This window comes from Oncorhynchus clarkii, chromosome 23 (assembly GCF_045791955.1).
Source record: "Oncorhynchus clarkii lewisi isolate Uvic-CL-2024 chromosome 23, UVic_Ocla_1.0, whole genome shotgun sequence".
NCBI lineage: Eukaryota > Metazoa > Chordata > Actinopteri > Salmoniformes > Salmonidae > Oncorhynchus > Oncorhynchus clarkii.
The window spans coordinates 57677898-57705148 of NC_092169.1; the positions used below are offsets into that span (position 1 = coordinate 57677898).

At 47.2% G+C, this 27251-nt stretch overlaps 1 protein-coding gene across 14 annotated transcripts in view; it reads right to left on the reverse strand.

The window, feature by feature from the left end:
- Window positions 1–2519: 2519 nt before the first annotated feature.
- LOC139381124 (protein tyrosine phosphatase receptor type Ea) overlaps window positions 2520–27251 on the reverse strand; it is a 146896-nt gene continuing 122164 nt past the window's right edge. For 8 of the 14 annotated variants that reach the window (XM_071124429.1, XM_071124425.1, XM_071124423.1 and 5 more), the window contains 5 exons: window positions 7194–7328; window positions 6540–6665; window positions 5637–5788; window positions 4692–4827; window positions 2585–4384 (listed from right to left, as the gene is read on the reverse strand). In XM_071124429.1, coding sequence (XP_070980530.1) covers window positions 4310–4384; window positions 4692–4827; window positions 5637–5788; window positions 6540–6665; window positions 7194–7328 — 624 coding nt within the window. In that variant the 3' untranslated portion in view covers window positions 2585–4309. Of the gene's footprint in view, window positions 4385–4691; window positions 4828–5636; window positions 5789–6539; window positions 6666–7193; window positions 7329–27251 lie in introns of all 14 variants that reach the window. The other 6 variants (XM_071124430.1, XM_071124436.1, XM_071124426.1 and 3 more) reach the window with 5 other exon arrangements.

Here is a 27251-nt window from a genome sequence, read left to right on the forward strand (position 1 = left end):
CCTGTATACTGTATGTAACAGCCCCCTCTCCAACCTGTATACTGTATGTAACAGTCCCCTGTATACTGTATGTAACAGTCCCCTGTATACTGTATGTAACAGTCCCCTGTATACTGTATGTAACAGTCCCCTCTCCAACCTGTGTGTAACAGTCCCCTGTATACTGCATGTAACAGTCCCCTGTATACTGTATGTAACAGTCCCCTGTATACTGTATGTAACAGTCCCCTGTATACTGTATGTAACAGTCCCCTGTATACTGTATGTAACAGTCCCCTCTCCAACCTGTGTGTAACAGTCCCCTGTATACTGCATGTAACAGTCCCCTGTATACTGTATGTAACAGTCCCCTGTATACTGTATGTAACAGTCCCCTGTATACTGTATGTAACAGTCCCCTGTATACTGTATGTAACAGTCCCCTCTCCAACCTGTGTGTAACAGTCCCCTGTATACTGCATGTAACAGTCCCCTGTATACTGTATGTAACAGTCCCTTGCTCCAACATTTTTATTTTATTTTTACATTACTTAACTGGGCAAGTAAGTTAACAAACAAATTCTTACTTACAACCCCGGACGATACTGGGCCAATTGTGCGCCGCCCTATGGGACTCCCAACTACGCCCGGATGTGATGCAGCCTGGATTCGAACCAGGGACTGTAGTGACACCTCTTGCACTGAGATACAGTGCCTTAGACCACTTTGCCACTCGGGAGCAGAATAGGATATTTCAACCTAACAGTGACATCTACTGGTTCTCATAAATCATAATATAACTGGATAATTATATACCCCTTCTTCACCACTAGATGGCAGTGCTGAATCACGTGTAAGTGAATTGACAGAGAAAAAAGTAGGTTTTTCAATGAATTTAATGTTGCAACCTGGCATTTAAAAGACATTGAGAATCCAAGAGAGGGCGACAATGAAAAGCAGAAAACTGAAGATGAAGAGGTGTGACCTGAAAACACCCTCTTCATCTCCATCAAAGAACAGATCAAAAATAGGCAGAGAGAGAGAGAGGTCGAGAGAGAGGGGCCAAGAGAGAGAGAGGTCGAGAGAGAGGGGCCAAGAGAGAGAGAGAGGCCGAGAGAGAGAGGGGCCGAGAGAGAGAGAGAGGCCGAGAGAGAGAAGGGCCGAGAGAGAGAGAGAGAGAGGCCGAGAGAGAGAGGGGCCGAGAGAGTAAAGGGAGAGAGAGAGTGAGAGGGGCCGAGAGAGAGAGAGGTCGAGAGAGAGGGGCCAAGAGAGAGAGAGAGGCCGAGAGAGAGAGGGGCCGAGAGAGAGAGGGGCCGAGAGAGAGAGAGAGGCCGAGAGAGAGAAGGGCCGAGAGAGAGAGAGGTCGAGAGAGAGGGGCCAAGAGAGAGAGAGAGGCCGAGAGAGAGAGGGGCCGAGAGAGAGAGAGAGGCCGAGAGAGAGAAGGGCCGAGAGAGAGGCCGAGAGAGAGGGGCCAAGAGAGAGAGAGAGGCCGAGAGAGAGAGGGGCCGAGAGAGTAAAGGGAGAGAGAGAGTGAGAGGGGCCGAGAGAGAGAGAGGTCGAGAGAGAGGGGCCAAGAGAGAGAGAGAGGCCGAGAGAGAGAGGGGCCGAGAGAGAGAGAGAGGCCGAGAGAGAGAAGGGCCGAGAGAGAGAGAGAGAGAGGCCGAGAGAGAGGGGCCAAGAGAGAGAGAGAGGCCGAGAGAGAGAGGGGCCGAGAGAGTAAAGGGAGAGAGAGAGTGAGAGGGGCCGAGAGAGAGAGTAAAGGGAGAGAGAGAGAGAGAGTCCGAGAGAGAGAGTAAAGGGAGAGAGAGAGAGAGAGTCCGAGAGAGATAGTAAAGGGAGAGAGTGAGTAAAGGTAGAGAGAGAGAGAGAGAGAGAGAGAGAGAGAGAGTAAAGGGAGAGAGAGTGAGTAAAGGGAGAGAGAGAGAGAGAGAGACAGAGAGAGAGAGAGAGATGAGGTTAAGTTAGGCCATTCCTCCGGAACAACAACTCACATCTGACAAAGCATCCAACAATTCCATATTCCCAACTATTAAACATCCTTGTTCATCGTGTATCTGACAAGGTTAAAGTTCATCCTCCCGTTGCATCAACATGTCATATAGACATAGAGGGGTGTGTAAAATGTTGGGCTTCTGGGCCCTTGGCATTCAGCTGGACTTATTTCAGATTCCTATACGAGGGCGCCCTTATAAAACTGGCATTCAGCTGGACTTATTTCAGATTCCTATACGAGGGCGCCCTTATAAAACTGGCATTGAAGCACCACTGGAGTCCAAGAGGTAATGTTCTGGTTGACCCCTGACCTAATCGTTCACAACAATGCAAATGGTGTAAGGCCATAATGAGGATATGTGTGTTTCATGAGATTGGTGGTAGCCGGTATACTATAACGGCACTGAGGTCTAAATACTAAAGTATGGCATTTACATGGATATATTATTAACAGATTGAGGATCGTTATTTTAAATTAAACACGCCCATCTTTTGTGCTTTTAAAAAAAAAAAAAATGTATATATATTGTGTCGAGTTCATTTCGATGCCCTTTAAGTTAAATTATTTTAATTTTACAGGTCACACGGAGTGTTGCGTCAGATCAGAACGGCTTGTGTTTTTTTTAATTCCTATAGTCATTTTTGGCAACTGCATCAGCAGACACCTTCCTATACTTCCTATCTAGGTAAAATAATACACGGCACTTCTAAACGATATGGACAGTTCAGGACTGCGCACATTTAACGAAACATAATGTATCCAATCTGCTATTAAAGCAATACACGTGAATATACAAATAAATGACTGTAACGTTTCAGATTGAACATATTTGACAGAATGTATCTGTGCTGTTCCTTGGTGGTATTCTGGGTGATGTACATGTGCTTCAGAATATGTGCCGTGGGTTTAAAAAAAACTGCAGTATGGTTGTATTAGTACTACTGATTAGTACTACTGATTAGTACTACTGATTTGATTAGTACTACTGATTAGTACTACTGATTAGTACTACTGATCTGATTAGTACTACTGATTAGTACTACTGGTTTGATTAGTACTACTGATTAGTACTACTGATTAGTACTACTGATCTGATTAGTACTACTGATTAGTACTATTGATTAGTACTGCTGATTAGTACTACTGATTTGATTAGTACTACTGATTAGTACTACTGATTAGTACTACTGATTAGTACTACTGATTTGATTAGTACTACTGATTAGTACTACTGATTAGTACTACTGATCTGATTAGTACTACTGATTAGTAATACTGGTTTGATTAGTACTACTGATCAGTACTACTGATTAGTACTACTGATCTGATTAGTACTACTGATTAGTGCTACTGATTAGTACTACTGATTAGTACTACTGATTAGTACTACTGATCTGATTAGTACTACTGATTAGTACTACTGATTAGTACTACTGATTAGTACTACTGATTAGTACTACTGATTAGTACTACTACTGGTACCTTGTTATTATATGTGTAGTTGCATGTTGATTTTCTGTACTGAAGTAGGCTACTACTTCCATCAGGTTAATGGAAACTAATTCTTACAATTCCTTAATATGTTGTTTCAAACTATTAACCTTGACAATAACAATAATAATAATGGCGTAACTTGATATTCAATACTTTGCATATTTTTTTTTTGTGTGTTCTTGATATTGTGCCTGAAAATACTTGCATTGTAAAGACCTTAAATATATATATTTTGTTTGAAATAAAAGGGTTATTTCCAATTAAATAAAAGATAGATGAGATATCACCTCTAGTCACAGAGAGAAGGCGTCAATACATGTCAGAATATCTTACTAATTAATATTCACATAACGTTGTTAGAATGCAATTAAATGGAAGGTCTGCTATCGATACGTAAAACAGTTGCAATAGCGCCTCTTTTCAAAAGGAAACAAGGACGGTCAGAAGCCAAAAGTAAACGCTCAGTCTGAATAAACAAGATGTTTAACAAAAGTACAACAACTAAAACCTGTGAATAAAGAGACTCTTTTTTTAAAAACACAAAAAAAAAAACACTTGAATTTCATTACAAAATTATTATTATACATGATGTGAAATATACATTATTAATCTTACAATTTTGGCATTTACAAATTGTCGTCCGTTGACGCACAGTATATTACAGCGAGGGATGGAGTTTTTAGTTACAGTCAGGACAAGTGCATAGCGAAATAGAAAAACCCGTCAATTCTTCTAAGGACAAAACACAAAGCCTGACCAACTGGTATTTGAAGAAAGAAAAATCAACAACAACAACATTTGAACAACAACAAAAAAATATATGTTTGTAAGGCAAATATTGAATCATTTAAAATTGGCATAGTCTGAGAAAATGTCCACAAAGTCTTGTACCACGCGGTAGCAGAAGTCGTATTGTTCCTGGGGAAAGAATTTGAGAACCATCAGGGAGAATTCTAGATACGGCTCCGGTGAACTAACATGTAAATTAAATGTTCACTGTGTCAATGTTTTCTGATCGTTTTACTGTAAAGCCAGAGCACCAAAGACAATTGTCCATTCTGTGTTAAACTTAATGGACAATAAATTATTATATTATCTATTAATGGCATTGGGGACCCGATAGATACTTGGTCAATTATAATGTGTGCCAAACTATGTTCAAATATTGGATTATTTTGAAATTAAAATAGGTTTACAAATGGTGATTTGTGTCCAAAGTCCTCACCACGGTCTGGACCATGTGTGGCCTCTGCATCCGTAAACTCTTCACAGTCTGAAAGACGTCCAGTAGGCCCTCAGCCTTGACCCGCTCCAGGATATTGCTCAGTGCAATGAACGTACCTGTTCGCCCTGCACCAGCACTACACAACAAAACATTCAAGAAAAACAGTGACTTTTGGGGTTTTGTGACTGTTGTAATGGGTCGCTATAGTAACAGTAACAGTCTTGCCTAAAGAATGCTCAACAAACTATACAAGTAAAAAAGTGTTACCATAGTAACAGTAAATGTGTAATAAAGTGTTACCATAGTAACAGTAAATGTGTAATAAAGTGTTACCATAGTAACAGTAAATGTGTAATAAAGTGTTACCATAGTAACAGTAAATGTGTAATAAAGTGTTACCATAGCAACAGTAAATGTGTAATAAAGTGTTACCATAGTAACAGTAAATGTGTAATACAGTGTTACGATAGTAATAGTAAATGTGTAATGCAGTGTTACCATAGTAACAGTAAATGTGTAATACAGTGTTACCATAGTAACAGTAATATGTGTAATAAAGTGTTACCATAGTAACAGTAAATGTGTAATAAAGTGTTACCATAGTAACAGTAAATGTGTAATAAAGTGTTACCATAGTAACAGTAAATGTGTAATAAAGTGTTACCATAGTAACAGTAAATGTGTAATAAAGTGTTACCATAGCAACAGTAAATGTGTAATAAAGTGTTACCATAGTAACAGTAAATGTGTAATAAAGTGTTACCATAGCAACAGTAAATGTGTAATAAAATGTTACCAAAGTAACAGTAAATGTGTAATAAAGAATTGTTACGAAGTATATTTAAAGTGGTATAAGAGTGTTACTTAGGTAACAGTGAAGTGTAAAAGGTGTTACCAAAGTAACATATTCCACCACATGGTGATAAGGGTCAGAGTCTTAGCTACCTGCAGTGTACGATGATGGGATGGTTTCCTGACTGCTGTTGCTGTCTCTGCACCGAGGCGATGATGTCGATCATTCCTTTCCCTTCGGCTGGGATCCCGATCTCTGGCCAGCCGTGAAAATGGAAGTGGCGGACCAGACGTGTCTGCTTATCCTGAAACATGGAAACCCAGGTTCGGAAAGATAATGTAGCTGTCAGGATGCCAATTGTAGCAACATGCTAGGTGTGGACAGATCATTTAGCATTGGGAGTTAATTTTAGCAACATGCTAGGTTTGGACAGATAATTTAGCATTGGGAGCTAATTTTAGCAACATGCTAGGTGTGGACAGATCATTTAGCATTGGGAGCTAATTTTAGCAACATGCTAGGTGTGGACAGATCATTTAGCATTGGGAGCTAATTTTAGCAACATGCTATGTGTGGACAGATCATTTAGCATTGGGAGCTAATTTTAGCAACATGCTAGGTGTGGACAGATCATTTAGCATTGGGAGCTAATTTTAGCAACATGCTAGGTGTGGACAGATCATTTAGCATTGGGAGCTAATTTTAGCAACATGCTATGTGTGGACAGATCATTTAGCATTGGGAGCTAATTTTAGCAACATGCTAGGTTTGGATGGATAATTCAGCATTGGGAGCAATTTTTGCCACTTGCTAAGTTTTGGAAAGATAATTTAGGATGCAGATTTTTGCAATACGCTACTTTCTCGTGATGACTGTAAAACGTCTAATTTGGGTTGAGGGTTACAAGATTAGCAATATGCTAACATGACAAACACTTTATTCCTGTGATTAATCATGGACTCCTCTAGAGGTAAGAAGAAGGTTACGGTTAATGTCTCAATAAACTATTGCTTTTAGGTCCCTCACTACCTCAGGGTATTTCCATGTAAACTTACTGGGCCGTAGGTGAGTACCAGATCTCGTACACTGAAGCTGTCACACACAGTGGATCCCTTCATCTCTACAGTGTAGTCTCCATAGGTCACTGAGTCCTCTGTGGGCCAGTACTGGAAACACTTGTCCTGCAGGAGACACAGTCAGGAGATTAAGACTGAGTACTGGATAACACAGTGATTATATTACCATCAAATAATAGAAGACATGTTCACGAACAGTAGCCTACTACAATATTACAATAACTCAAATCATGTTAAGAACAGTACTCTACTACAATATTACAATAACTAAAATCATCTTAGAACAGTAGCCTACTACAATATTACAATAACTCAAATCATGTTAGAACAGTAGCCTACTACAATATTACAATAACTCAAATCATGTTAAGAACAGTACTCTACCACAATATTACAATAACTCAAATCATGTTAGAACAGTAGCCTACTACAATATTACAATAACTCAAATCATGTTAAGAACAGTACTCTACTACAATATTACAATAGCTCAACACAAAGAGGTCCTAGTTTTGGATCCTTGCTAGCGGTAGACAACTAAGATGCAGTAGTTCAGTAAGTGAATAGCATAGAGATATATCATATCATATGAATTTTTTAAATGCTATTTCTTGGATGGAATATCCTTCTCACCTGCTCCCTCTCCTGTAGTTCCGTCAGCATGACGACGGAGTGACACTTCCACTCCCACGCCATCCTCCAGTAGTCCTCTACCGTGTGAGATAACGGACCCTGGGTCGCTATGAAGTAGTCCTTCTGCCTGTAGCCCTGAGGACACCCCACCACAGTACAGAGTACAGGCATTACCACCATGTCAGACAGGTACAACTTCCTGTCCACCACAGTACACAGTACAGGCATTACCACCATGTCAGACAGGTACAACTTCCTGTACACCACAGTACAGAGTACAGGCATTACCACCATGTCAGACAGGTTCAACTTCCTGTACACCACAGTACACAGTACAGGCATTACCACCATGTCAGACAGGTACAACTTCCTGTCCACCACAGTACACAGTACAGGCATTACCACCATGTCAGACAGGTACAACTCCCTGTCCACCACAGTACACAGTACAGGCATTACCACCATGTCAGACAGGTACAACTCCCTGTACACCACAGTACACAGTACAGGCATTACCACCATGTCAGACAGGTGCAACTTCCTGTCCACCACAGTACACAGTACAGGCATTACCACCATGTCAGACAGGTGCAACTTCCTGTCCACCACAGTACACAGTACAGGCATTACCACCATGTCAGACAGGTACAACTTCCTGTACACCACAGTACACAGTACAGGCATTACCACCATGTCAGACAGGTACAACTTCCTGTCCACCACAGTACACAGTACAGGCATTACCACCATGTCAGACAGGTACAACTTCCTGTACACCACAGTACACAGTACAGGCATTACCACCATGTCAGACAGGTACAACTTCCTGTCCACCACAGTACACAGTACAGGCATTACCACCATGTCAGACAGGTACAACTTCCTGTACACCACAGTACACAGTACAGGCATTACCACCATGTCAGACAGGTACAACTTCCTGTACACCACAGTACACAGTACAGGCATTACCACCATGTCAGACAGGTACAACTTCCTGTCCACCACAGTACACAGTACAGGCATTACCACCATGTCAGACAGGTACAACTTCCTGTCCACCACAGTACACAGTACAGGCATTACCACCATGTCAGACAGGTACAACTTCCTGTCCACCACAGTACACAGTACAGGCATTACCACCATGTCAGACAGGTACAACACCCTGTCCACCACAGTACACAGTACAGGCATTACCACCATGTCAGACAGGTACAACTTCCTGTACACCAGAGTACACAGTACAGGCATTGCCACCATGTCAGACAGGTACAACTTCCTGTCCACCACAGTACACAGTACAGGCATTACCACCATGTCAGACAGGTACAACTTCCTGTCCACCACAGTACACAGTACAGGCATTACCAACATGTCAGACAGGTACAACTCCCTGTCCACCACAGTACACAGTACAGGCATTACCACCATGTTAGACAGGTACAACTTCCTGTACACCACAGTACACAGTACAGGCATTACCACCATGTCAGACAGGTACAACTTCCTGTCCACCACAGTACAGGCATTACCACCATGTCAGACAGGTACAACTTCCTGTCCACCACAGTACACAGTACAGGCATTAACACCATGTCAGACAGGTACAACTTCCTGTCCACCACAGTACAGGCATTACCACCATGTCAGACAGGTACAACTTCCTGTACACCACAGTACACAGTACAGGCATTACCACCATGTCAGACAGGTACAACTTCCTGTACACCACAGTACACAGTACAGGCATTACCACCATGTCAGACAGGTACAACTTCCTGTCCACCACAGTACAGGCATTACCACCATGTCAGACAGGTACAACTTCCTGTCCACCACAGTACACAGTACAGGCATTACCACCATGTCAGACAGGTACAACTTCCTGTCCACCACAGTACACAGTACAGGCATTACCACCATGTCAGACAGGTGCAACTTCCTGTCCACCACAGTACACAGTACAGGCATTACCACCATGTCAGACAGGTGCAACTTCCTGTCCACCACAGTACACTGTACAGGCATTACCACCATGTCAGACAGGTACAACTCCCTGTCCACCACAGTACACAGTACAGGCATTACCACCATGTCAGACAGGTACAACTTCCTGTACACCACAGTACACAGTACAGGCATTACCACCATGTCAGACAGGTACAACTTCCTGTCCACCACAGTACACAGTACAGGCATTACCACCATGTCAGACAGGTACAACTTCCTGTCCACCACAGTACACAGTACAGGCATTACCACCATGTCAGACAGGTACAACTTCCTGTACACCACAGTACACAGTACAAGCATTACCACCATGTCAGACAGGTACAACTTCCTGTCCACCACAGTACAGGCATTACCACCATGTCAGACAGGTACAACTTCCTGTCCACCACAGTACACAGTACAGGCATTACCACCATGTCAGACAGGTACAACTTCCTGTCCACCACAGTACAGGCATTACCACCATGTCAGACAGGTACAACTTCCTGTACACCACAGTACACAGTACAGGCATTACCACCATGTCAGACAGGTACAACTTCCTGTACAGCACAGTACACAGTACAGGCATTACCACCATGTCAGACAGGTACAACTTCCTGTACACCACAGTACACAGTACAGGCATTACCACCATGTCAGACAGGTACAACTTCCTGTACACCACAGTACACAGTACAGGCATTACCACCATGTCAGACAGGTACAACTTCCTGTCCACCACAGTACAGGCATTACCACCATGTCAGACAGGTACAACTTCCTGTCCACCACAGTACACAGTACAGGCATTACCACCATGTCAGACAGGTACAACTCCCTGTCCACCACAGTACACAGTACAGGCATTACCACCATGTTAGACAGGTACAACTTCCTGTACACCACAGTACACAGTACAGGCATTACCACCATGTCAGACAGGTACAACTTCCTGTACACCACAGTACACAGTACAGGCATTACCACCATGTCAGACAGGTACAACTTCCTGTCCACCACAGTACAGGCATTACCACCATGTCAGACAGGTACAACTTCCTGTACACCACAGTACACAGTACAGGCATTACCACCATGTCAGACAGGTACAACTTCCTGTACACCACAGTACACAGTACAGGCATTACCACCATGTCAGACAGGTACAACTTCCTGTCCACCACAGTACACAGTACAGGCATTACCACCATGTCAGACAGGTACAACTTCCTGTACACCACAGTACACAGTACAGGCATTACCACCATGTCAGACAGGTACAACTTCCTGTCCACCACAGTACACAGTACAGGCATTACCACCATGTCAGACAGGTACAACTCCCTGTACACCACAGTACACAGTACAGGCATTACCACCATGTCAGACAGGTACAACTTCCTGTACACCACAGTACACAGTACAGGCATTACCACCATGTCAGACAGGTACAACTTCCTGTACACCACAGTACACAGTACAGGCATTACCACCATGTCAGACAGGTACAACTTCCTGTACACCACAGTACACAGTACAGGCATTACCACCATGTCAGACAGGTACAACTTCCTGTACACCACAGTACACAGTACAGGCATTACCACCATGTCAGACAGGTACAACTTCCTGTACACCACAGTACACAGTACAGGCATTACCACCATGTCAGACAGGTACAACTTCCTGTACACCACAGTACACAGTACAGGCATTACCACCATGTCAGACAGGTACAACTTCCTGTACACCACAGTACACAGTACAGGCATTACCACCATGTCAGACAGGTACAACTTCCTGTACACCACAGTACACAGTACAGGCATTACCACCATGTCAGACAGGTACAACTTCCTGTCCACCACAGTACACAGTACAGGCATTACCACCATGTCAGACAGGTACAACTTCCTGTACACCACAGTACACAGTACAGGCATTACCACCATGTCAGACAGGTACAACTTCCTGTACACCACAGTACACAGTACAGGCATTACCACCATGTCAGACAGGTACAACTTCCTGTCCACCACAGTACACAGTACAGGCATTACCACCATGTCAGACAGGTACAACTTCCTGTCCACCACAGTACACAGTACAGGCATTACCACCATGTCAGACAGGTACAACTTCCTGTCCACCACAGTACACAGTACAGGCATTACCACCATGTCAGACAGGTACAACTTCCTGTCACCACCACAGTACAGGCATTACCACCATGTCAGACAGGTACAACTTCCTGTCCACCACAGTACACAGTACAGGCATTACCACCATGTCAGACAGGTACAACTTCCTGTACACCACAGTACACAGTACAGGCATTACCACCATGTCAGACAGGTACAACTTCCTGTCCACCACAGTACACAGTACAGGCATTACCACCATGTCAGACAGGTACAACTTCCTGTCCACCACAGTACACAGTACAGGCATTACCACCATGTCAGACAGGTACAACTTCCTGTCCACCACAGTACACAGTACAGGCATTACCACCATGTCAGACAGGTACAACTTCCTGTCCACCACAGTACACAGTACAGGCATTACCACCATGTCAGACAGGTACAACTTCCTGTCCACCACAGTACACAGTACAGGCATTACCACCATGTCAGACAGGTACAACTTCCTGTACACCACCACAGTACAGGCATTACCACCATGTCAGACAGGTACAACTTCCTGTCCACCACAGTACACAGTACAGGCATTACCACCATGTCAGACAGGTACAACTTCCTGTCCACCACAGTACACAGTACAGGCATTACCACCATGTCAGACAGGTACAACTTCCTGTCCACCACAGTACACAGTACAGGCATTACCACCATGTCAGACAGGTACAACTTCCTGTCCACCACAGTACACAGTACAGGCATTACCACCATGTCAGACAGGTACAACTCCCTGTACACCACAGTACACAGTACAGGCATTACCACCATGTCAGACAGGTACAACTTCCTGTCCACCACAGTACACAGTACAGGCATTACCACCATGTCAGACAGGTACAACTTCCTGTCCACCACAGTACACAGTACAGGCATTACCACCATGTCAGACAGGTACAACTTCCTGTCCACCACAGTACAGTACACAGTACAGGCATTACCACCATGTCAGACAGGTACAACTTCCTGTCCACCACAGTACACAGTACAGGCATTACCACCATGTCAGACAGGTACAACTTCCTGTCCACCACAGTACACAGTACAGGCATTACCACCATGTCAGACAGGTACAACTTCCTGTCCACCACAGTACACAGTACAGGCATTACCACCATGTCAGACAGGTACAACTTCCTGTCCACCACAGTACACAGTACAGGCATTACCACCATGTCAGACAGGTACAACTTCCTGTCCACCACAGTACACAGTACAGGCATTACCACCATGTCAGACAGGTACAACTTCCTGTCCACCACAGTACACAGTACAGGCATTACCACCATGTCAGACAGGTACAACTTCCTGTCCACCACAGTACACAGTACAGGCATTACCACCATGTCAGACAGGTACAACTTCCTGTACACCACAGTACACAGTACAGGCATTACCACCATGTCAGACAGGTACAACTTCCTGTACACCACAGTACACAGTACAGGCATTACCACCATGTCAGACAGGTACAACTTCCTGTCCACCACAGTACACAGTACAGGCATTACCACCATGTCAGACAGGTACAACTTCCTGTCCACCACAGTACACAGTACAGGCATTACCACCATGTCAGACAGGTACAACTTCCTGTACACCACAGTACACAGTACAGGCATTACCACCATGTCAGACAGGTACAACTTCCTGTACACCACAGTACACAGTACAGGCATTACCACCATGTCAGACAGGTACAACTTCCTGTCCACCACAGTACACAGTACAGGCATTACCACCATGTCAGACAGGTACAACTTCCTGTCCACCACAGTACACAGTACAGGCATTACCACCATGTCAGACAGGTACAACTTCCTGTCCACCACAGTACACAGTACAGGCATTACCACCATGTCAGACAGGTACAACTTCCTGTCCACCACAGTACACAGTACAGGCATTACCACCATGTCAGACAGGTACAACTTCCTGTCCACCACAGTACACAGTACAGGCATTACCACCATGTCAGACAGGTACAACTTCCTGTCCACCACAGTACACAGTACAGGCATTACCACCATGTCAGACAGGTACAACTTCCTGTCCACCACAGTACACAGTACAGGCATTACCACCATGTCAGACAGGTACAACTTCCTGTCCACCACAGTACAGGCATTACCACCATGTCAGACAGGTACAACTTCCTGTCCACCACAGTACACAGTACAGGCATTACCACCATGTCAGACAGGTACAACTCCCTGTCCACCACAGTACACAGTACAGGCATTACCACCATGTCAGACAGGTACAACTTCCTGTCCACCACAGTACACAGTACAGGCATTACCACCATGTCAGACAGGTACAACTTCCTGTCCACCACAGTACACAGTACAGGCATTACCACCATGTCAGACAGGTACAACTTCCTGTCCACCACAGTACACAGTACAGGCATTACCACCATGTCAGACAGGTACAACTCCCTGTCCACCACAGTACACAGTACAGGCATTACCACCATGTCAGACAGGTACAACTCCCTGTCCACCACAGTACACAGTACAGGCATTACCACCATGTCAGACAGGTACAACTTCCTGTCACCACAGTACACAGTACAGGCATTACCACCATGTCAGACAGGTACAACTTCCTGTCCACCACAGTACACAGTACAGGCATTACCACCATGTCAGACAGGTACAACTCCCTGTCCACCACAGTACACAGTACAGGCATTACCACCATGTCAGACAGGTACAACTCCCTGTCCACCACAGTACACAGTACAGGCATTACCACCATGTCAGACAGGTACAACTTCCTGTCCACCACAGTACACAGTACAGGCATTACCACCATGTCAGACAGGTACAACTTCCTGTCCACCACAGTACACAGTACAGGCATTACCACCATGTCAGACAGGTACAACTCCCTGTCCACCACAGTACACAGTACAGGCATTACCACCATGTCAGACAGGTACAACTTCCTGTCCACCACAGTACACAGTACAGGCATTACCACCATGTCAGACAGGTACAACTTCCTGTCCACCACAGTACACAGTACAGGCATTACCACCATGTCAGACAGGTACAACTCCCTGTCCACCACAGTACACAGTACAGGCATTACCACCATGTCAGACAGGTACAACTCCCTGTCCACCACAGTACACAGTACAGGCATTACCACCATGTCAGACAGGTACAACTCCCTGTCCACCACAGTACACAGTACAGGCATTACCACCATGTCAGACAGGTACAACTTCCTGTCCACCACCACAGTACAGGCATTACCACCATGTCAGACAGGTACAACTTCCTGTCCACCACAGTACACAGTACAGGCATTACCACCATGTCAGACAGGTACAACTCCCTGTCCACCACAGTACACAGTACAGGCATTACCACCATGTCAGACAGGTACAACTCCCTGTCCACCACAGTACACAGTACAGGCATTACCACCATGTCAGACAGGTACAACTCCCTGTCCACCACAGTACACAGTACAGGCATTACCACCATGTCAGACAGGTACAACTCCCTGTCCACCACAGTACACAGTACAGGCATTACCACCATGTCAGACAGGTACAACTCCCTGTCCACCACAGTACACAGTACAGGCATTACCACCATGTCAGACAGGTACAACTCCCTGTCCACCACAGTACACAGTACAGGCATTACCACCATGTCAGACAGGTACAACTTCCTGTCCACAGGTACAACTTCCTGTCCACCACAGTACACAGTACAGGCATTACCACCATGTCAGACAGGTACAACTCCCTGTCCACCACAGTACACAGTACAGGCATTACCACCATGTCAGACAGGTACAACTCCCTGTCCACCACAGTACACAGTACAGGCATTACCACCATGTCAGACAGGTACAACTCCCTGTCCACCACAGTACAGGCATTACCACCATGTCAGACAGGTACAACTTCCTGTCCACCACAGTACACAGTACAGGCATTACCACCATGTCAGACAGGTACAACTTCCTGTCCACCACAGTACACAGTACAGGCATTACCACCATGTCAGACAGGTACAACTCCCTGTCCACCACAGTACACAGTACAGGCATTACCACCATGTCAGACAGGTACAACTTCCTGTCCACCACAGTACAGGCATTACCACCATGTCAGACAGGTACAACTTCCTGTCCACCACAGTACACAGTACAGGCATTACCACCATGTCAGACAGGTACAACTCCCTGTCCACCACAGTACACAGTACAGGCATTACCACCATGTCAGACAGGTACAACTCCCTGTCCACCACAGTACACAGTACAGGCATTACCACCATGTCAGACAGGTACAACTTCCTGTCCACCACAGTACAGGCATTACAGACCACTTCCTGTCCACCACAGTACACAGTACAGGCATTACCACCATGTCAGACAGGTACAACTCCCTGTCCACCACAGTACACAGTACAGGCATTACCACCATGTCAGACAGGTACAACTTCCTGTCCACCACAGTACAGGCATTACCACCATGTCAGACAGGTACAACTTCCTGTCCACCACAGTACACAGTACAGGCATTACCACCATGTCAGACAGGTACAACTTCCTGTCCACCACAGTACACAGTACAGGCATTACCACCATGTCAGACAGGTACAACTCCCTGTCCACCACAGTACACAGTACAGGCATTACCACCATGTCAGACAGGTACAACTTCCTGTCCACCACAGTACAGGCATTACCACCATGTCAGACAGGTACAACTTCCTGTCCACCACAGTACACAGTACAGGCATTACCACCATGTCAGACAGGTACAACTCCCTGTCCACCACAGTACACAGTACAGGCATTACCACCATGTCAGACAGGTACAACTCCCTGTCCACCACAGTACACAGTACAGGCATTACCACCATGTCAGACAGGTACAACTTCCTGTCCACCACAGTACAGGCACTTCCTGTTACAGGCATTACCACCATGTCAGACAGGTACAACTTCCTGTCCACCACAGTACACAGTACAGGCATTACCACCATGTCAGACAGGTACAACTTCCTGTCCACCACAGTACACAGTACAGGCATTACCACCATGTCAGACAGGTACAACTCCCTGTCCACCACAGTACACAGTACAGGCATTACCACCATGTCAGACAGGTACAACTTCCTGTCCACCACAGTACAGGCATTACCACCATGTCAGACAGGTACAACTTCCTGTCCACCACAGTACACAGTACAGGCATTACCACCATGTCAGACAGGTACAACTCCCTGTCCACCACAGTACACAGTACAGGCATTACCACCATGTCAGACAGGTACAACTCCCTGTCCACCACAGTACACAGTACAGGCATTACCACCATGTCAGACAGGTACAACTCCCTGTCCACCACAGTACACAGTACAGGCATTACCACCATGTCAGACAGGTACAACTTCCTGTCCACCACAGTACACAGTACAGGCATTACCACCATGTCAGACAGGTACAACTTCCTGTCCACCACAGTACACAGTACAGGCATTACCACCATGTCAGACAGGTACAACTCCCTGTCCACCACAGTACACAGTACAGGCATTACCACCATGTCAGACAGGTACAACTCCCTGTCCACCACAGTACACAGTACAGGCATTACCACCATGTCAGACAGGTACAACTCCCTGTCCACCACAGTACACAGTACAGGCATTACCACCATGTCAGACAGGTACAACTCCCTGTCCACCACAGTACACAGTACAGGCATTACCACCATGTCAGACAGGTACAACTCCCTGTCCACCACAGTACACAGTACAGGCATTACCACCATGTCAGACAGGTACAACTTCCTGTCCACCACAGTACAGGCATTACCACCATGTCAGACAGGTACAACTTCCTGTCCACCACAGTACACAGTACAGGCATTACCACCATGTCAGACAGGTACAACTCCCTGTCCACCACAGTACACAGTACAGGCATTACCACCATGTCAGACAGGTACAACTCCCTGTCCACCACAGTACACAGTACAGGCATTACCACCATGTCAGACAGGTACAACTTCCTGTCCACCACAGTACACAGTACAGGCATTACCACCATGTCAGACAGGTACAACTTCCTGTCCACCACAGTACACAGTACAGGCATTACCACCATGTCAGACAGGTACAACTCCCTGTCCACCACAGTACACAGTACAGGCATTACCACCATGTCAGACAGGTACAACTCCCTGTCCACCACAGTACACAGTACAGGCATTACCACCATGTCAGACAGGTACAACTCCCTGTCCACCACAGTACACAGTACAGGCATTACCACCATGTCAGACAGGTACAACTTCCTGTCCACCACAGTACACAGTACAGGCATTACCACCATGTCAGACAGGTACAACTTCCTGTCCACCACAGTACACAGTACAGGCATTACCACCATGTCAGACAGGTACAACTCCCTGTCCACCACAGTACACAGTACAGGCATTACCACCATGTCAGACAGGTACAACTCCCTGTCCACCACAGTACACAGTACAGGCATTACCACCATGTCAGACAGGTACAACTCCCTGTCCACCACAGTACACAGTACAGGCATTACCACCATGTCAGACAGGTACAACTCCCTGTCCACCACAGTACACAGTACAGGCATTACCACCATGTCAGACAGGTACAACTCCCTGTCCACCACAGTACACAGTACAGGCATTACCACCATGTCAGACAGGTACAACTCCCTGTCCACCACAGTACACAGTACAGGCATTACCACCATGTCAGACAGGTACAACTCCCTGTCCACCACAGTACACAGTACAGGCATTACCACCATGTCAGACAGGTACAACTCCCTGTCCACCACAGTACACAGTACAGGCATTACCACCATGTCAGACAGGTACAACTCCCTGTCCACCACAGTACACAGTACAGGCATTACCACCATGTCAGACAGGTACAACTCCACCACCCTGTCCACCACAGTACACAGTACACAGTACAGGCATTACCACCATGTCAGACAGGTACAACTCCCTGTCCACCACAGTACACAGTACAGGCATTACCACCATGTCAGACAGGTACAACTCCCTGTCCACCACAGTACACAGTACAGGCATTACCACCATGTCAGACAGGTACAACTTCCTGTCCACCACAGTACACAGTACAGGCATTACCACCATGTCAGACAGGTACAACTCCCTGTCCACCACAGTACACAGTACAGGCATTACCACCATGTCAGACAGGTACAACTCCCTGTCCACCACAGTACACAGTACAGGCATTACCACCATGTCAGACAGGTACAACTCCCTGTCCACCACAGTACACAGTACAGGCATTACCACCATGTCAGACAGGTACAACTCCCTGTCCACCACAGTACACAGTACAGGCATTACCACCATGTCAGACAGGTACAACTCCCTGTCCACCACAGTACACAGTACAGGCATTACCACCATGTCAGACAGGTACAACTCCCTGTCCACCACAGTACACAGTACAGGCATTACCACCATGTCAGACAGGTACAACTCCCTGTCCACCACAGTACACAGTACAGGCATTACCACCATGTCAGACAGGTACAACTCCCTGTCCACCACAGTACACAGTACAGGCATTACCACCATGTCAGACAGGTACAACTCCCTGTCCACCACAGTACACAGTACAGGCATTACCACCATGTCAGACAGGTACAACTCCCTGTCCACCACAGTACACAGTACAGGCATTACCACCATGTCAGACAGGTACAACTCCCTGTCCACCACAGTACACAGTACAGGCATTACCACCATGTCAGACAGGTACAACTCCCTGTCCACCACAGTACACAGTACAGGCATTACCACCATGTCAGACAGGTACAACTCCCTGTCCACCACAGTACACAGTACAGGCATTACCACCATGTCAGACAGGTACAACTCCCTGTCCACCACAGTACACAGTACAGGCATTACCACCATGTCAGACAGGTACAACTCCCTGTCCACCACAGTACACAGTACAGGCATTACCACCATGTCAGACAGGTACAACTCCCTGTCCACCACAGTACACAGTACAGGCATTACCACCATGTCAGACAGGTACAACTCCCTGTCCACCACAGTACACAGTACAGGCATTACCACCATGTCAGACAGGTACAACTACCACCTGTCAGACAGGTACAACTCCCTGTCCACCACAGTACACAGTACAGGCATTACCACCATGTCAGACAGGTACAACTCCCTGTCCACCACAGTACACAGTACAGGCATTACCACCATGTCAGACAGGTACAACTCCCTGTCCACCACAGTACACAGTACAGGCATTACCACCATGTCAGACAGGTACAACTCCCTGTCCACCACAGTACACAGTACAGGCATTACCACCATGTCAGACAGGTACAACTTCCTGTCCACCACAGTACACAGTACAGGCATTACCACCATGTCAGACAGGTACAACTCCCTGTCCACCACAGTACACAGTACAGGCATTACCACCATGTCAGACAGGTACAACTTCCTGTCCACCACAGTACACAGTACAGGCATTACCACCATGTCAGACAGGTACAACTCCCTGTCCACCACAGTACACAGTACAGGCATTACCACCATGTCAGACAGGTACAACTCCCTGTCCACCACAGTACACAGTACAGGCATTACCACCATGTCAGACAGGTACAACTCCCTGTCCACCACAGTACACAGTACAGGCATTACCACCATGTCAGACAGGTACAACTCCCTGTCCACCACAGTACACAGTACAGGCATTACCACCATGTCAGACAGGTACAACTTCCTGTCCACCACAGTACACAGTACAGGCATTACCACCATGTCAGACAGGTACAACTCCCTGTCCACCACAGTACACAGTACAGGCATTACCACCATGTCAGACAGGTACAACTCCCTGTCCACCACAGTACACAGTACAGGCATTACCACCATGTCAGACAGGTACAACTCCCTGTCCACCACAGTACACAGTACAGGCATTACCACCATGTCAGACAGGTACAACTCCCTGTCCACCACAGTACACAGTACAGGCATTACCACCATGTCAGACAGGTACAACTCCCTGTCCACCACAGTACACAGTACAGGCATTACCACCATGTCAGACAGGTACAACTCCCTGTCCACCACAGTACACAGTACAGGCATTACCACCATGTCAGACAGGTACAACTCCCTGTCCACCACAGTACACAGTACAGGCATTACCACCATGTCAGACAGGTACAACTCCCTGTCCACCACAGTACACAGTACAGGCATTACCACCATGTCAGACAGGTACAACTCCCTGTCCACCACAGTACACAGTACAGGCATTACCACCATGTCAGACAGGTACAACTCCCTGTCCACCACAGTACACAGTACAGGCATTACCACCATGTCAGACAGGTACAACTTCCTGTCCACCACAGTACACAGTACAGGCATTACCACCATGTCAGACAGGTACAACTTCCTGTCCACCACAGTACACAGTACAGGCATTACCACCATGTCAGACAGGTACAACTCCCTGTCCACCACAGTACACAGTACAGGCATTACCACCATGTCAGACAGGTACAACTCCCTGTCCACCACAGTACACAGTACAGGCATTACCACCATGTCAGACAGGTACAACTCCCTGTCCACCACAGTACACAGTACAGGCATTACCACCATGTCAGACAGGTACAACTCCCTGTCCACCACAGTACACAGTACAGGCATTACCACCATGTCAGACAGGTACAACTCCCTGTCCACCACAGTACACAGTACAGGCATTACCACCATGTCAGACAGGTACAACTCCCTGTCCACCACAGTACACAGTACAGGCATTACCACCATGTCAGACAGGTACAACTCCCTGTCCACCACAGTACACAGTACAGGCATTACCACCATGTCAGACAGGTACAACTCCACCACCCTGTCCACCACAGTCCACCACACAGTACAGGCATTACCACCATGTCAGACAGGTACAACTCCCTGTCCACCACAGTACACAGTACAGGCATTACCACCATGTCAGACAGGTACAACTCCCTGTCCACCACAGTACACAGTACAGGCATTACCACCATGTCAGACAGGTACAACTTCCTGTCCACCACAGTACACAGTACAGGCATTACCACCATGTCAGACAGGTACAACTCCCTGTCCACCACAGTACACAGTACAGGCATTACCACCATGTCAGACAGGTACAACTCCCTGTCCACCACAGTACACAGTACAGGCATTACCACCATGTCAGACAGGTACAACTCCCTGTCCACCACAGTACACAGTACAGGCATTACCACCATGTCAGACAGGTACAACAGGTACAACTCCCTGTCCACCACAGTACACAGTACAGGCATTACCACCATGTCAGACAGGTACAACTCCCTGTCCACCACAGTACACAGTACAGGCATTACCACCATGTCAGACAGGTACAACTCCCTGTCCACCACAGTACACAGTACAGGCATTACCACCATGTCAGACAGGTACAACTCCCTGTCCACCACAGTACACAGTACAGGCATTACCACCATGTCAGACAGGTACAACTCCCTGTCCACCACAGTACACAGTACAGGCATTACCACCATGTCAGACAGGTACAACTCCCTGTCCACCACAGTACACAGTACAGGCATTACCACCATGTCAGACAGGTACAACTCCCTGTCCACCACAGTACACAGTACAGGCATTACCACCATGTCAGACAGGTACAACTTCCTGTCCACCACAGTACACAGTACAGGCATTACCACCATGTCAGACAGGTACAACTTCCTGTCCACCACAGTACACAGTACAGGCATTACCACCATGTCAGACAGGTACAACTCCCTGTCCACCACAGTACACAGTACAGGCATTACCACCATGTCAGACAGGTACAACTCCCTGTCCACCACAGTACACAGTACAGGCATTACCACCATGTCAGACAGGTACAACTCCCTGTCCACCACAGTACACAGTACAGGCATTACCACCATGTCAGACAGGTACAACTCCCTGTCCACCACAGTACACAGTACAGGCATTACCACCATGTCAGACAGGTACAACTCCCTGTCCACCACAGTACACAGTACAGGCATTACCACCATGTCAGACAGGTACAACTCCCTGTCCACCACAGTACACAGTACAGGCATTACCACCATGTCAGACAGGTACAACTCCCTGTCCACCACAGTACACAGTACAGGCATTACCACCATGTCAGACAGGTACAACTCCCTGTCCACCACAGTACACAGTACAGGCATTACCACCATGTCAGACAGGTACAACTCCCTGTCCACCACAGTACACAGTACAGGCATTACCACCATGTCAGACAGGTACAACTCCCTGTCCACCACAGTACACAGTACAGGCATTACCACCATGTCAGACAGGTACAACTCCCTGTCCACCACAGTACACAGTACAGGCATTACCACCATGTCAGACAGGTACAACTCCCTGTCCACCACAGTACACAGTACAGGCATTACCACCATGTCAGACAGGTACAACTCCCTGTCCACCACAGTACACAGTACAGGCATTACCACCATGTCAGACAGGTACAACTCCCTGTCCACCACAGTACACAGTACAGGCATTACCACCATGTCAGACAGGTACAACTCCCTGTCCACCACAGTACACAGTACAGGCATTACCACCATGTCAGACAGGTACAACTCCCTGTCCACCACAGTACACAGTACAGGCATTACCACCATGTCAGACAGGTACAACTCCCTGTCCACCACAGTACACAGTACAGGCATTACCACCATGTCAGACAGGTACAACTCCCTGTACACCACAGTACACAGTACAGGCATTACCACCATGTCAGACAGGTACAACTTCCTGTCCACCACAGTACACAGTACAGGCATTACCACCATGTCAGACAGGTACAACTCCCTGTCCACCACAGTACACAGTACAGGCATTACCACCATGTCAGACAGGTACAACTCCCTGTACACCACAGTACACAGTACAGGCATTACCACCATGTCAGACAGGTACAACTCCCTGTACACCACAGTACACAGTACAGGCATTACCACCATGTCAGACAGGTACAACTCCCTGTACACCACAGTACACAGTACAGGCATTACCACCATGTCAGACAGGTACAACTCCCTGTACACCACAGTACACAGTACAGGCATTACCACCATGTCAGACAGGTACAACTCCCTGTCCACCACAGTACACAGTACAGGCATTACCACCATGTCAGACAGGTACAACTCCCTGTCCACCACAGTACACAGTACAGGCATTACCACCATGTCAGACAGGTACAACTCCCTGTACACCACAGTACACAGTACAGGCATTACCACCATGTCAGACAGGTACAACTCCCTGTCCACCACAGTACACAGTACAGGCATTACCACCATGTCAGACAGGTACAACTCCCTGTCCACCACAGTACACAGTACAGGCATTACCACCATGTCAGACAGGTACAACTCCCTGTCCACCACAGTACACAGTACAGGCATTACCACCATGTCAGACAGGTACAACTCCCTGTCCACCACAGTACACAGTACAGGCATTACCACCATGTCAGACAGGTACAACTCCCTGTCCACCACAGTACACAGTACAGGCATTACCACCATGTCAGACAGGTACAACTCCCTGTCCACCACAGTACACAGTACAGGCATTACCACCATGTCAGACAGGTACAACTCCCTGTCCACCACAGTACACAGTACAGGCATTACCACCATGTCAGACAGGTACAACTCCCTGTCCACCACAGTACACAGTACAGGCATTACCACCATGTCAGACAGGTACAACTCCCTGTCCACCACAGTACACAGTACAGGCATTACCACCATGTCAGACAGGTACAACTCCCTGTCCACCACAGTACACAGTACAGGCATTACCACCATGTCAGACAGGTACAACTCCCTGTCCACCACAGTACACAGTACAGGCATTACCACCATGTCAGACAGGTACAACTCCCTGTCCACCACAGTACACAGTACAGGCATTACCACCATGTCAGACAGGTACAACTCCCTGTCCACCACAGTACACAGTACAGGCATTACCACCATGTCAGACAGGTACAACTCCCTGTCCACCACAGTACACAGTACAGGCATTACCACCATGTCAGACAGGTACAACTCCCTGTCCACCACAGTACACAGTACAGGCATTACCACCATGTCAGACAGGTACAACTCCCTGTCCACCACAGTACACAGTACAGGCATTACCACCATGTCAGACAGGTACAACTTCCTGTACACCACAGTACACAGTACAGGCATTACCACCATGTCAGACAGGTACAACTACCACCTGTCCCACCACAGTACACAGTACAGGCATTACCACCATGTCAGACAGGTACAACTCCCTGTCCACCACAGTACACAGTACAGGCATTACCACCATGTCAGACAGGTACAACTCCCTGTCCACCACAGTACACAGTACAGGCATTACCACCATGTCAGACAGGTACAACTCCCTGTCCACCACAGTACACAGTACAGGCATTACCACCATGTCAGACAGGTACAACTCCCTGTCCACCACAGTACACAGTACAGGCATTACCACCATGTCAGACAGGTACAACTCCCTGTCCACCACAGTACACAGTACAGGCATTACCACCATGTCAGACAGGTACAACTCCCTGTCCACCACAGTACACAGTACAGGCATTACCACCATGTCAGACAGGTACAACTCCCTGTCCACCACAGTACACAGTACAGGCATTACCACCATGTCAGACAGGTACAACTCCCTGTCCACCACAGTACACAGTACAGGCATTACCACCATGTCAGACAGGTACAACTCCCTGTCCACCACAGTACACAGTACAGGCATTACCACCATGTCAGACAGGTACAACTCCCTGTCCACCACAGTACACAGTACAGGCATTACCACCATGTCAGACAGGTACAACTCCCTGTCCACCACAGTACACAGTACAGGCATTACCACCATGTCAGACAGGTACAACTCCCTGTACCACCACCACAGTACACAGTACAGGCATTACCATGTCACCATGTCAGACAGGTACAACTTCCTGTCCACCACAGTACACAGTACAGGCATTACCACCATGTCAGACAGGTACAACTCCCTGTACACCACAGTACACAGTACAGGCATTACCACCATGTCAGACAGGTACAACTCCCTGTACACCACAGTACACAGTACAGGCATTACCACCATGTCAGACAGGTACAACTCCCTGTCCACCACAGTACACAGTACAGGCATTACCACCATGTCAGACAGGTACAACTCCCTGTCCACCACAGTACACAGTACAGGCATTACCACCATGTCAGACAGGTACAACTCCCTGTACACCACAGTACACAGTACAGGCATTACCACCATGTCAGACAGGTACAACTCCCTGTCCACCACAGTACACAGTACAGGCATTACCACCATGTCAGACAGGTACAACTCCCTGTCCACCACAGTACACAGTACAGGCATTACCACCATGTCAGACAGGTACAACTCCCTGTCCACCACAGTACAGGCATTACCACCATGTCAGACAGGTACAACTCCCTGTCCACCACAGTACACAGTACAGGCATTACCACCATGTCAGACAGGTACAACTCCCTGTCCACCACAGTACACAGTACAGGCATTACCACCATGTCAGACAGGTACAACTCCCTGTCCACCACAGTACACAGTACAGGCATTACCACCATGTCAGACAGGTACAACTCCCTGTCCACTACAGTACACAGTACAGGCATTACCACCATGTCAGACAGGTACAACTCCCTGTCCACTACAGTACACAGTACAGGCATTACCACCATGTCAGACAGGTACAACTCCCTGTCCACTACAGTACACAGTACAGGCATTACCACCATGTCAGACAGGTACAACTTCCTGTCCACCACAGTACACAGTACAGGCATTACCACCATGTCAGACAGGTACAACTTCCTGTACACCACAGTACACAGTACAGGCATTACCACCATGTCAGACAGGTACAACTCCCTGTCCACCACAGTACACAGTACAGGCATTACCACCATGTCAGACAGGTACAACTCCCTGTCCACCACAGTACACAGTACAGGCATTACCACCATGTCAGACAGGTACAACTTCCTGTCCACCACAGTACACAGTACAGGCATTACCACCATGTCAGACAGGTACAACTTCCTGTCCACCACAGTACACAGTACAGGCATTACCACCATGTCAGACAGGTACAACTCCCTGTCCACCACAGTACACAGTACAGGCATTACCACCATGTCAGACAGGTACAACTCCCTGTCCACCACAGTACAGGCATTACCACCATGTCAGACAGGTACAACTTCCTGTACACCACAGTACACAGTACAGGCATTACCACCATGTCAGACAGGTACAACTCCCTGTCCACCACAGTACAGGCATTACCACCATGTCAGACAGGTACAACTTCCTGTACACCACAGTACACAGTACAGGCATTACCACCATGTCAGACGGGTACAACTCCCTGTCCACCACAGTACACAGTACAGGCATTACCACCATGTCAGACAGGTACAACTCCCTGTCCACCACAGTACACAGTACAGGCATTACCACCATGTCAGACAGGTACAACTCCCTGTCCACCACAGTACACAGTACAGGCATTACCACCATGTCAGACAGGTACAACTCCCTGTCCACCACAGTACACAGTACAGGCATTACCACCATGTCAGACAGGTACAACTCCCTGTCCACCACAGTACA